Here is a 13,018-nt window from a genome sequence, read left to right as displayed (position 1 = left end):
GCTCAGGGACCACCCCCCTCTACTCAGGACCCCCCCGAAATCCCCTCTTGCCCCCCTCAATACCCAGACACCCCCCCCAGTGATCAGGGACCCCCTAAGTGCCCCCCTAAACACCCCCAAACTCCCCCAGTGCCCCCCCCAAACGCCCCCCGTGCTCAGGGACCCCTCAATGCCCAGGGACCCCCCCAGTACCCCCCAAAACTCCTCAGTGCCCCCTAAACCCCCCCTCAATGCCCAGAGACCCCCCCCAGTGATCAGGGACCCCCCCAGTGCCCCCAAAATAACCCCCTGACCCCGAATTCCCCCCTAAAACCCCCCCAGGGCCCCCCCAAACCCCCCCCCGTGCCCCTCCCCCGTTTCCCGCTCCGGGTTTGTTTGGTTGGGGGGGGGGAGGGGATGAGTCACAGTCCCGTGAGGGGGGGGAGGGGCGGGCCCGGCCCTGACCCCCCCGGTCCTGTCCCTGTCCCCCCCCCGATCCCTGTCCCCTCCTGTCCCTGTCCCCTCCTGTCCCTGTCCCACCCTGTCCCCCCTGTCCCCTCCCCCCAGACCATGGTGCTGTCCCTGTCCCCTCATGACACCCCCTTGTCCCTGTCCCCAATCCCTCTTCCCGTCCTTGTCACCCCAGCCCCTCCTGTCCCTGTCCCCCCCTGTTCCCCCCACCCCCTCCTGACCCCAATGTCCCTGTCCCCCATCCCTGTCTGTGTCCCTGACCCCTCTGTCCCACCCTGTCCCCCCTGTCCCCCCGTCCCCTCCTGTCCCCTGACCCTCCCTGTCCCCTCCTGTCCCTGTTCCCTCCTGACCCCCCCTGTTGCTGTCCCCTCCTGAGCCCCCAGTCCCTGTCCCCAGACCACGGTGCTGTCATTGTCCCCTGTCCTTCTCCCTGTGCCCAGTCCCTGGCACTGTCCCTGTCCCCTGATCCTGTCCCTGGCCCCTGTCCCTGTCCCTCTTGCTGTCCCCAGATCATGGTGCTGTCACTGTCCCCTGTCCCTGACCCCCCTGTCCCCGTCCCTGTCCCCTCACCCTGACCTTGTCCCTCTCCCTGTCCTCAGACCATGGTGTTGTCCCCTCCCCAGGCCATGGCACTGTCCCCTGTCCCCTCACCCTGTCCCTGTTGCTGTCCCCAGGCCATGGCACTGTCCCTGTTCCTGTCCCCTCACCCTGACCCTGTCCCCTGTCGCTGTCCCCAGGCCATGGCACTGTCCCTGTCCCTGTCCCCTGTCCCTGTCCCCTGTCCCTGTCCCCAGACCATGACGCTGTCCCTGTCACTGTCCCTTGACCATGTCCCTGTCCCCTCACCCTGTCCCTGTCTTTGTTGCTGTCCCCAGGCCATGGCCCTGTCCCTGTCCCCTCACCCTCAACCTGTCCCTGTCTTTGTTGCTGTCCCCAGGCCATGGCGATGTCCCTGTCCCCTCACCCTGACCCTGTCCCTGTCCCCACACCCTGTCCCCTCACCTTGTCGCTGTCCCCAGGCCATGTCCCTGTCCCCTGTCCCTGTCCCTGTCCCCTCACCCTGTCCCTGTCCCTGTCGCTGTCCCCAGGCCATGGCGCTGTCCCCTTGTCCCTGTCCCCTCACCCTGTCCCTGTCGCTGTCCCCAGGCCATGGCGCTGTCACTGTCACTGTCCCCTCACTCTGACCCTGTCCCTGTCACTGTCCCCTCACCCTTACCCTGTCCCCTGTCGCTGTCCCCAGGCCATGGCACTGTCCCTGTCCCTGTCCCTGTCCCTGTCCCTGTCCCTGTCCCTGTCCCTGTCCCCTCACCCTGACCATGTCCCTGTCACTGTCCCCAGGCCAGTGGGGGACAGTCACTGTCCCCAGGCCATGGCACTGTCCCTGTCGCTGTCCCCTCACCCTGACCATGTCCCTGTCCCCTCACCCTGTCGCTGTCCCTGTCGCTGTCCCCTCACCCTGTCCCTGTCGCTGTCCCCAGGCCATGGCACTGTCCCTGTCCCTGTCCCCTCACCCTGACCCTGTCCCTGTCGCTGTCCCCAGGCCATGGCGCTGTCACTGTCACTGTCGCTGTCGCTGCTGGCTCTCCTGGCCCTGGAGGGGACGCGGGCGCTGCTGCCCCCCGGGGAGCTCCGAGGTGAGAGGGGCGAATTTGGGGGGTTTGGGGAGGAGGGGTCACAGGGTCTCATTTTGGGGGGCTTGGGGGACGGGGAGCTCATGGATTTTCATTTTTGGGGGGGTCATGTCCCCAGAGGATGTCACAGGTTTTAATTTTGGGGGGTTTTGGGGCAGGATCAGAGGTTTTAGTTTTGGGGGGAGGTCACAGGGTCTCATTTTGGGGGGATCAAGCCCCCAGGGACGTGATGGGTTTTCATTTTGGGGGGCTGGGGAGATGGGGGTCACAGGGTCTCGTTTCCCTGATTTTCCCCCCAAATTTTCCACCACTTTTCTCCAATTTTTCCCCATTTTACCCCCTACTTTTACCCCTGATACTTCCTCCTGATATTTCCCCCACTTTCCCCCCAATTTCCCCCTGCTACTTTCCCACTTTTCCCCCAATTTTTCCCCACTTTCCTCAATATTTCCCCCCACTTTCCCCGGGATATTTCCCCCACTTTTCCTCCATGTTTCCCCCCACTTTTCCTTCACTTTCCCCTCAATTTTTCCCCAATTTGCCCTGGATATTTCCCCTACTTTTCCCCCATTTTTTCCCCTCAATTTTTCCCTAATTTCCCCCGGATATTTCCCCCAATTTTCCTCCACTTTTCCCCCCATTTTCCCCCCACTTTTTCCCACTTTTTGCCCCAATATCTCCCCTCCCCGCAGAGCTGTCGGCGGCCGGCAGCCGCGTGGTGGACGCGGAGGTGGAGCGGGCGCTGCAGGGCGTGCGCAGGATGCAGGAGCTGCTGCAGCGCAGCGACCGCGGGCACCAGGAGCTGCTGCGCTCCCTGCAGCAGGCGCAGCGCGGCAAGGAGGTGTGGGAATTGGGAATGGGAACGGGATTGGGGAATGGGATTGGGATTGGGATTGGGATTGGGAATGGGATTGGGATTGGGAACGGGATTGGGATTGGGAATGGGAACGGGACTGGAATGTAGCAACCGCGGGCACCAGGAGCTGCTGCGCTCCCTGCAGCAGGCGCAGCGCGGCAAGGAGGTGTGGGATTGGGAATGAGAACAGGATTGGGATTGGGATTGGGAACGGGATTGGGATTGGGAATGGGAACAGGAATGGGATTGGGATTGGGAATGGGAATGGGAATGGGAACAGGAATGGGATTGGGATTGGGATTGGGATTGGGAATGGGATTTGGGATTGGGAATGGGATTGGGATTGGGAATGGGAACGGGACTGGAATGCAGCAACCACGGGCACCAGGAGCTGCTGCGCTCCCTGCAGCAGGCACAGCGTGGGAAGGAGGTGTGGCATTGGGATTGGGAACGGGATTGGGATTGGGATTGGGAATGGGATTGGGAATGGGAATGGGATTGGGAATGGGATTGGGATTGGGAATGGGAATGGGATTGGGAATGCGAACAGGACTGGAATGCAGTAACCATGGGCACCAGGAGCTGCTGCGCTCCCTGCAGCAGGCACAGCGTGGGAAGGAGGTGTGGGATTGGGATTGGGATTGGGATTGGGAATGGGATTTGGAATGGGAATGGGATTGGGATTGGGAATGGGATTGGGAACGGGATTGGGATTGGGAATGGGAATGGGATTGGGAACGGGATTGGGATTGGGAATGGGATTGGGAATGGGAATGGGATTGGGAATGGGATTGGGAATGGGGACAGGAATGGAATTGAGCGCAGCGACCCTGGGCACCAGGAGCTGCTGCGCTCCCTGCAGCAGGCGCAGCGCGGCAAGGAGGTGTGGGAATGGGAATGGGAACGGGATTGGGATTGGGATTGGGATCAGGATTGGGAATGGGATTGGGATTGAGATTGGGAATTGGTATGGGAATGGAGCAGAGTGGCCACGGGCACCAGGAGCTGCTGCGCTCCCTGCAGCAGGCACAGCGTGGGAAGGAGGTGTGGGATTGGGAATGGGATTGGGAATGGGATTGGGAACAGGAATGGGATGGGAACACAGTGGCCGTGGGCACTGGGAGCTGCTGCTCTCCCTGCAGCAGGCACAGCGCGGGAAGGAGGTGTGGGAATGGGATTTGGGATTGGGATTGGGATTGGGATTGGGATTGGGATTTGAGATTGAGACTGGGACAGGGATAGGAACAGGATGGGTATGGGAATGGGATTTGGGATTGGGATGGGCCAGGAATGAGATTGGGATGGGCCAGGAATGGGTTGGACTGGGAATGGGATGGAGTGAGAATGGGGTGGACTGGGAATGGGATGGGCCAGGATTGGGAATGGGGGATGCCATCCTGGAAATGGTGTCTCCTGGATCCAGGGAATGGTGTGTCCCAGGAATTGGGAATGCTGTCAGGATCAGTGTGTCCTGGGAACAGGGGATGCCATCCCAGGAACAGCGATTGCTGTGTCAGGAGTTGGATATCCTGGGAGTGGGGGATGCTGTGTCAGGGGTTGGGTGTCCTGGGAACAGCAGTTGTTGTGTCAGGATCGATGTGTTCCGGGAACAGGGAATGCTGTGTCAGGGGTTGGAGTGTCCCTGGAACGGGGATTGCTGTATCAGGGATTGGATGTCCTGGGAATTGGGAATGTTCTGTCAGGGGTCATGGCAGCCCTGGGAACAGGGATTGTTATCCTGGGGATCGCTGTGTTCTGGGAACAGGGGATGCCATGTAGGAGTTGGGGTGTCCTGGGACTCTGGGAATGCTGTGTGGAAGTTGGAGTGTCTCGGGGTTCTGGGAATGCCATGCTTGGGATCTGGCTGTCCCAGGAATCTGGGAATACTGTGCTTGGGATCACTGTGTCCCAGGAATTTGGGAACGCTGTGTGGGAGTTGGGGTGCCCTAGGGCTCTGGGAATGCCATGTGGGGATCGGGGTATCCCGGGACTCTGGGAATGCCAGGAGTGGGAATGCTTGGGAATTGTGTGTCCTGGAACTCTGGGAATGCCATGTGGGAGCTGGGGTGTCCTGGGGCTCTGGGAATGTGGTGCTGGGACTCAGCTACTCCTGGGAATGCCGTGTGGGGATTGGGGTGTCCCGGGACTCTGGGAATGCTGCGCTGGGGATTGGTGTATCCTGGGAATCTGGGAATGCCAGGATTGGCATTGCTGTGTCCCAGGGCCCTGGGAATGCTGTGCTGGGATCAGGATGTCCCAGGACTCTCAGAATGCTGTGCTTGGGATTGGGGTGCCCCTGGAATCTGGGAGTGGCAGGATTGGGAATGCTTGGGAATTTTGAATTGTATGTCCTCTGGGAATGCGTGGGATTGTGTGTCCTGGAACTCTGGGAATGCCAAGTGGGAGTTGGGGTGTCCTGGGGCTCTGGGAATGCTGTGTGGGGATTGGGGTGTCCTGGATCTCTGGGAAGGCCGGGATTGGGAATGCTTCTGAATTGTGTGTCCTGGAACTCTGGGAATGCCATGTGGGGGTTGAGTTGTCCCAGGATTCTGGGAATGCCGTGCTGGGGGTTGGGGCGTTCTGGGAATCTGGGAATGCTGTGCTGGGACTCGGCTGCTCCCAGGGCTCTGGGAATGCCGTGCTTGTCATCACAGTGTCCCAGGGCTCTGGGAATGCTGTGCCGGGGTTTGGGGTGTCCTGGGTATCTGGGAATGCCAGGATAGGGATTGCTGTGTCCCAGGGCTCTGGGAATGCTGTGTGGGACCTGGGGTGCCCTGGGAATCTGGGAATGTGGGGATTGGGGGTGTCCTAGGACTCTGGGAGTGCCCTGCCGGGGATCAGGGTGTCCTGGGAATCTGGGAATGCTGTGCTTGGGATTGCTGTGTCCTGGAACTCTGGGAATGCCGTGCTGGGACTCAGCCACTCCCAGGACTCTGGGACTGCCGTGCTGGGACTCGGCCGCTCCCGGTGCTCCGGGCACGCGGGTCTGAGCGCGGCATTCCCGGCAGGAAGCGGTGCAGCTGGCGCGGCAGAAGGAGCAGGAGCTGTCGGCGCGGGGCGAGCGCTGCAACGCCTCGGTGCAGGCGCTGTGGGAGAGCTGCAAGCCCTGCCTGCGGCAGCGCTGCCTCCGCTTCTACTCGCGCACCTGCCGCAGCGGCGCCGGGCTCGTGGGCCGGCAGGTGAGGCGCGGCAGCGGGGAAACACACCGGGAAACGGCGGGGAAATAATGGGGAAACAGCGGGAGAAAATGGGGAGACGCCAGGGAAATAACGAGGAAATACTGGGAAACAACGGGGAAGCAATGGGGAAACAGCGGGGAAAAAATTGGGAAACAATGGGGAAACAGTGGAGAAATAATAGGGAAACCCCAGGAAACAATGGGAAACAACAGGGAAACACTGGGGAAACAGTGGGGACGTGCTGGGGAAATATTGGGCAATTACTGGGAAAATACCAGGGAAACAGTGGGGAAACAATGGGGGAAAAAAGGGGAAATAATGGGGAGACACCAGGAAACAACAGGAAATACTGGGGAAACACTGAGGAAATACCAGGGAATCAACGGGGAAATACCAAGAAAATAATGGGAAAACACCAGGAAACAACAGGGAAACAGCGGGGAAACAACAGGGAAGCAGTAGGGAAATACTGGGAAAATACCAGGGAAACAGTGGGGAAAGAACCAGAAAACAATGGGGAAATACAAGTGGGGAGATACTGGGGAAATACCAGGGAAGCAGTGGGGAAACAGCAGGGAAACAGTGGGGAAATACCAGGACCATGTCAGGAAACAGTGGAGAAACAATAGGGAAACAACAGGGAAAACACCAGGAAAACAATGTGGAAACACCGGGGAAACAATAGGGAAATAATGGGAAACAATGGGAAACACCACGGAAAACAACAGGGAAACAATGGGAAAGGCCAGGTTTTGATCCCATTCCCAGAGGGTCTCAGGTGCAGGATCCCACATCACACAGGGATACCGGGAAAGGGGGATTTTGCCCTGATCCCATTCCCAGAGGTTTGGCAGCTGAGGAATCCCACAGCAATCAGGGATACCAGGAAAGGGGGATTTTGCCCTGATCTCATTCCCAGAGGGTCTCCAGGTGCAGGATCCCACATGGCCCAGGGATCCCGGGAATGGCCAGGTTTTGACCCCATTCCCAGAGGATCTCCTGCACCTGATTGACCCTCTTGGAATGGGGTCTGAACCTGGGATCCCAGGAATGGCTGGATTTTGATCCCGTTCCCAGAGTGCGGGATTCCACGTGGCCCGGGGATCCCACATTCTGACCCCATTCCCAGAGGGTCTCAGGTGTGGGATCTTACATGGCACACGGATGCTGGGTTTTGATCCCATTCCCAGAGGATCTCAAGTGTGGGATCCTACATCACACAAGGATCCTGGGAATGGCTGGGTTTTGTTCCCATTCCCAGAGGGTCTCCAGCTGAGAGATCCTGGGAATGTCAGGATTTTGATCCCATTCCCAGCAGGTCTGTTGCAGGATCCCACATCACACAGGGATCCCAGGAAAGGGGGATTTTGCCCTGATCCCATTCCCAGATGGTCTCAGGTGCGGGATCCCACATGGAACGGGGATCCCAGGTTCTGACCCCATTCCCAGCTGGAGGTCTTGGTGCAGGATCCCACATCACACAGATATTCTGGGAATGGCTGGGTTTTGATCCCATTCCCAGCAGGTCACAGGTACAAAATCCCACATCACACAGGGATACCGGGAAAGAGGGATTTTGCCCTGATCCCATTCCCAGAAGGTCTCAGGTGCAGGATCCCACATCACACAGGGATCCCAGCAGTGGGGGATTTTGCCCTCATCCCATTCCCAGAGGTTTGGCAGCTGAAGAATCCCACAGCAATCAGGGATACCAGGAAAGAGGGGCTTTGCCCTGATCCCATTCCCAGAGAGTGTCAGGTGCAGGATCCCACATTGCCCAGGGATCCCAGGTTTTGATCCCATTCCCAGAGGATTTCAGATGCAGGATCCTACATCACACAGATATCCTGGGAATGGTTGGGTTTTGATCTCATTCCCAGAGGGTCTCCAGGTGCAGGATCCCAGGAATGGCTGGGTTTTGATCCCATTCCCAGCAGGTCACAGTTGCAGGATCCCACATCACACAGGGATCCCAGGAAAGGGGGATTTTGCCCTGATCCCATTCCCAGAGGGTTTTGGTGCAGGATCCCACATCACACAGGGATCCCAGGAAAGGGGGATTTTGCCCTGATCCCATTCCCAGATGGTCTCAGGTGCAGGATCCCACATTGCCCAGGGATCCCAGGTTCTGACCCCATTCCCAGCTGGAGGTCTTGGTGCAGGATCCCACATCACACAGATATTCTGGGAATGGTTGGGTTTTGATCCCATTCCCAGCAGGTCACAAGTACAAAATCCCACGTCACACAGGGATATCGGGAAAGAGGGATTTTGCCCTGATCCCATTCCCAGAGGGTCTCCATGTGCAGGATCCCACATGGAATGGGGATCCCAGGAAAGGGGGATTTTGCCCTGATCCCATTCCCAGAGGTTTGGCAGCTGAAGAATCCCACAGCAATCAGGGATACCAGGAAAGAGGGGCTTTGCCCTGATCCCATTCCCAGAGAGTGTCAGGTGCAGGATCCCACATTGCCCGGGGATCCCAGGTTTTGATCCCATTCCCAGAGGATTTCAGATGCAGGATCCCACATCACACAGATATCCTGGGAATGGTTGGGTTTTGATTCCATTCCCAGAGGGTCTCCAGGTGCAGGATCCCAGGAATGGCTGAGTTTTGATCCCATTCCCAGCAGGTCAGAGGTACAAAATCCCACATCACACAGGGATACCGGGAAAGAGGGATTTTGCCCTGTTCCCATTCCCAGAGGGTCTCAGGTTCAGGATCCCACATTGCCCAGGGATCCCAGGTTCTGACCCCATTCCCAGCTGGAGGTCTTGGTGCAGGATCCCACATTGCCCAGGGATCTCAGTTTCTGACCCTGATCCCATTCCCAGAGGGTCTCAGGTTCAGGATCCCACATTGCCCAGGGATCTCAGTTTCTGACCCTGATCCCATTCCCAGCTGGAGGTCTCAGGTGCAGGATCCCACATTGCCCAGGGATCTCAGTTTCTGACCCCATTCCCATTCCCAGCTGGAGGAATTCCTGAACCACTCGTCTCCCATCTCCATCTGGGTGGACGGCGAGCGCCTGGACTCGCTGCTGGAGCGCGACGAGCGCCAGGAGCGGCAGCTGCAGGACCTGGAGGAGCGCTTCGGCCTCATGGAGGACGGCGTCCAGGACATCTTCCTCGACAGCTCCCGCGTCCAGAGCCGCCTCCACCCCTTCTTCCAGGCGCCCTTCGGCGGCTTCCGCGAGGCGCTGGGGCCGCCGGTGCAGCGGCTGCGCCTCCCGCGCCGCTCCCGCCGCTTCTCCGGAGACTTCTTCCCCTTCTTCCCGCACCGCCACGGCGGCTTCCAGCAGCTCTTCCAGCCGCTCTTCCAGATCACCCAGCGCATGCTGGAGGACGCCCAGGGCAGCTGGGAGAATCCCACCGGGGAGTTCGGGACAGGTAGGGATGGAGGGGAGCGGGATGGCGGGTGGGGGATCCCGAATTCCGGTGGGTTTGGGGAAAAGAGTGGCGGGAAATCAGCGAAACTTGGGAGGGTTCTGAGAAAAGAGTCCCAAAAAATCCTTGGCAACTTTGGAGGGTTTGGAGGATTGTGAACTAAAATTTCCAGAAAATCCTTTGCAACTTTGGAAGATTTGGAGGATTCTGAGAAAAGATTCCTAGAAAATCCTTTGCAACTTTGGAGGATTCTGAGCAAAAATACCCAGAAAATCCTTGGCAACTTTGGAGGATTCTGGGAAAAGATTCCCAGAAAATCCCTGGCAAGTTTGGAGGATTTAGGGGATTCCCTAAAGGGATTTCCCATGGAAACCTGGGAATCACGAGCTCTGCTGGTGGTGGGCTGAGATTTGGGGTGTTGTCCCACCTCAATGCCAGCTGCCATCATGGGAATGGGTTTTTTTTGGGAATGTTTGGTTTTTCTAGGAATGCTGATGATGGTTTGCTTGGGAATGTTGCAAGTATTTGGTTTTTCTGGGAATGCTTATGATGTTTTTGGGGGATTGCTACAGATGTTTGGGTTTTTTGGGAATATTGCAGGTGTTTTTTTTGGGAATATGGCAGCTGTTTTCTTGGGGAATGTTGCAAGTGTTTGGTTTTTCTGGGAATGCTACTGATTTTTGGCGAGGGGAATGCTGCAGGTGTTTGGGTTTTTTGGGAATATTGCAGGTGGTTTTTTTGGGAATATTGCAGATGGTTTTTTTGGGAATATTGCAGGTGGATTTTTGGGTTATTTTTTTGGGATTACAGTGGATGTTTTTTGGGATTACAGTGGATGTTTTTTGGGTGTTTGTTTTTCTCAAGATTGCAGCCAATGTTTTTTTGCTGGTTTTTTTTGGGATTACAGCTCATGTCTTTTTGGTGTTTGTTTTTTTTTTGGGAATGTTGCAGCCGGTGCCGTCACTGTCTGCCAATGCAGACCTGGGGATGGGAGGGGCCCAAATTCCAAGGAAAAATCCCTTTTCTGGCACCTGGGGGGGACCTGTGGGGGCTGGGGGGGGATTTGGGGAGCTGAGGCCGGCCCGGAATTCCCACAGAATCCCGGAATTTCAGCAACGACCGGATGGTTTGCCGGGAGATCCGGCGGAACTCGGCCGGCTGCCTGCGGATGAGGGATGAGTGCGAGCAGTGCCGGGAGATCCTGGCCCTGGGTGAGCCGGGAATGGGGACGGGAACCAGGAATGGGGATGGAAAAGGAGATGGAAAAATGGGGATGGGAATGGGAATGAGAATGGGGACAGGAACAGGGAATGGGAATGAGGAATGGGGAATGGGGAATGGGGAATGGGGAATGGGGAATGGGGAATGGGGAATGGGGAATGGGGAATGGGGAATGGGGACGGGGATGGGGAATGGGAATGGGAACAGGAACAGGGATGAGGGGATGGGGAGAGGAGTGGGGATGGAAAAGGAGATGGAAAACTGGGAATGGGGAGAGAATGGGAATGGGGATGGGAGAAGAGATGGGAATGGGGACGGGAACAGGGATGGGAATGGGGTTAGGCATGGGGATGGAATGAGAATGGGGATGGGAATGGGGATGGGAATGGGGATGGGAACAGGAATGAGAAAACGGGAATGGGGACAGGGATGGGAATGGGGATGGGAATGGGGACGGGAATGGGGACAGGGATGAAAACGGGAATGGGAAAACGGGGATGGGGATGGGAACAGGAATGGGAATGGGGATGGGAACGGGAATTGGGATGGGGATGGGAATGGGGGCAGGAATGGGAACAAAGATGGGGACAGGGATGGGAATGGGAACAGGAATGGGGATGGGGATTTGGATGGGGATGGGAACAGGGACAGGGATAGGGATGGGAATGGGGACAGGGATGCAGATGGGGATGGGAACAGGAATGGGAATGGGAACAGGAATGGGGATGGGAACGGATATGGGAATAGGGATGGGAATGGGGATGGGAAAGGAGATGGAAAACTGGGAATGGGGATGGAACAGGAACAGAGAATGGGAACAGGAATGGGGATGGGAATGGGAGCAGGAATGGGGGGCACAATTCAGGGTTTGGGGTGCATGGGGTGTGTTGGGGGCCATTTTGGGGTGTGGGGGGATGGGATGGGACATGACGGGATGGGAATGGGAACAAGGATGGGAACAGAGATGGGGATGGGAATGGGGAGGGGAATGGGAATGGGAAATGGGAATGGGCATGGGAAAGGACATGAAAAACTTGGAATGGGGATGGGAATGGGGACGGGGATGCAGATGGGGATGGGAACTGGGAATGAGAATGGGGACAGGGATAGAAATGAGGATGGAGATGGGAATGGGGATGGGAATGGGGAAAGGAAAAGAGATGGAAAGCTGGGAATGGGCATAGGAATGGGGATGGAACAGGGATGCAGATGGAACAGGAACAGAGAATGGGAACAGGAATGGGGATGGGAATGGGAGCAGGAATGGGGGGCACAATTCAGGGTTTGGGGTGCATGGGGTGTGTTGGGGTGCATTTTGGGGTGTGGGGGGACGGGATGGGACATGACGGGATGGGATTGGAATGGTGGATGGGAACAGGACCAGGGCCGTGCTGACCCCATCCCACCCCGTCCCAGACTGCGGGCAGGAGGATCCCTCCCAGCAGGAGCTGCGGGAGCAGCTGGAGGACGCGGTGCGCGTGGCCGAGCGCTTCACGCGCCGCTACGATTCCCTGCTCCGCGAGTTCCAGGAGGAAATGCTCAACACCTCCGGCCTGCTGGACCAGCTGAACCGCCAGTTCGGCTGGGTGTCCCGCCTGGCCAACCACTCCATGGGCTCCGACGGCTTCCTGCAGGTCACCACGGTGAGGCCGGCGGGATGGGGCCGGGATCAGGGCTGGGAAAGGGGATGGGAAGGCGGAAAGTGGGACAGGGCCACAAAGGGCTCTTTGTGCTCCGGCCGGGAATCTCCTGGCAGAGCCGGATGCTGCCGGGATGGGAGCCAAGGTCAGGGGCCCGCCTGGGGCTCTCCCGCGGCCGCTCCCACCTCACAAACCCAGATTCTCCCACGGGATGACCCCGGTGCCCGTTCCAGGTGCTGTCCAAGGCTCCGAACCCCGAGGACCCCTCGGTGCCCCCGGACACGCAGGTGACGGTGCAGCTCTTTGACTCGGAGCCCCTGGCGCTCACCGTGCCCGGGGACATCCCCTGGGACGACCCGCGGTTCATGGAGAGCGTGGCCCAGCAGGCGCTGCAGCGCTTCAAGGAGAACGCCGTGTGAGTCCTGTGGGATATTCCCAAATAAACCCCCCCCGAGGGATAACAGCGGGCTCATCCCGGATTTTCCTCATTTCCAGAGAGTAGCCGGGCAATGCCGCCGCTGCCGCCCCTCCAGATCCCCCTTCCCGGGGGGAATTCTCAGCATCGCTGCCACCTCTCCCCTCCTGACCCTTCCTGCTGCCAGGACCCTGCTGGGCCCCAAATGGAAAATAAAGGTAGAGTTGAACACCCTGGAA

At 58.1% G+C, this 13,018-nt stretch overlaps 1 protein-coding gene across 1 annotated transcript in view; it reads left to right on the top strand.

Moving 5' to 3' along the window:
- CLU (clusterin) overlaps positions 1-13,018 on the top strand; it is a 19,341-nt gene extending 6,323 nt beyond the window's left edge. Inside the window, exons 2-9 of the mRNA XM_074536351.1 lie at positions 1,991-2,084; positions 2,774-2,922; positions 5,946-6,116; positions 9,089-9,506; positions 10,601-10,714; positions 12,141-12,367; positions 12,598-12,779; positions 12,860-13,018. Coding sequence (XP_074392452.1) covers positions 1,994-2,084; positions 2,774-2,922; positions 5,946-6,116; positions 9,089-9,506; positions 10,601-10,714; positions 12,141-12,367; positions 12,598-12,779; positions 12,860-12,866 — 1,359 coding nt within the window. The 5' untranslated portion in view covers positions 1,991-1,993 and the 3' untranslated portion in view covers positions 12,867-13,018. The remainder of the gene's footprint in view (positions 1-1,990; positions 2,085-2,773; positions 2,923-5,945; positions 6,117-9,088; positions 9,507-10,600; positions 10,715-12,140; positions 12,368-12,597; positions 12,780-12,859) is intronic.

This window comes from Zonotrichia albicollis, chromosome 3 (genome assembly GCF_047830755.1).
Source record: "Zonotrichia albicollis isolate bZonAlb1 chromosome 3, bZonAlb1.hap1, whole genome shotgun sequence".
Lineage (NCBI taxonomy): Eukaryota > Metazoa > Chordata > Aves > Passeriformes > Passerellidae > Zonotrichia > Zonotrichia albicollis.
Note: the sequence above shows the minus strand (reverse complement) of the source record. Positions and strands in the feature narration are given on the sequence as shown.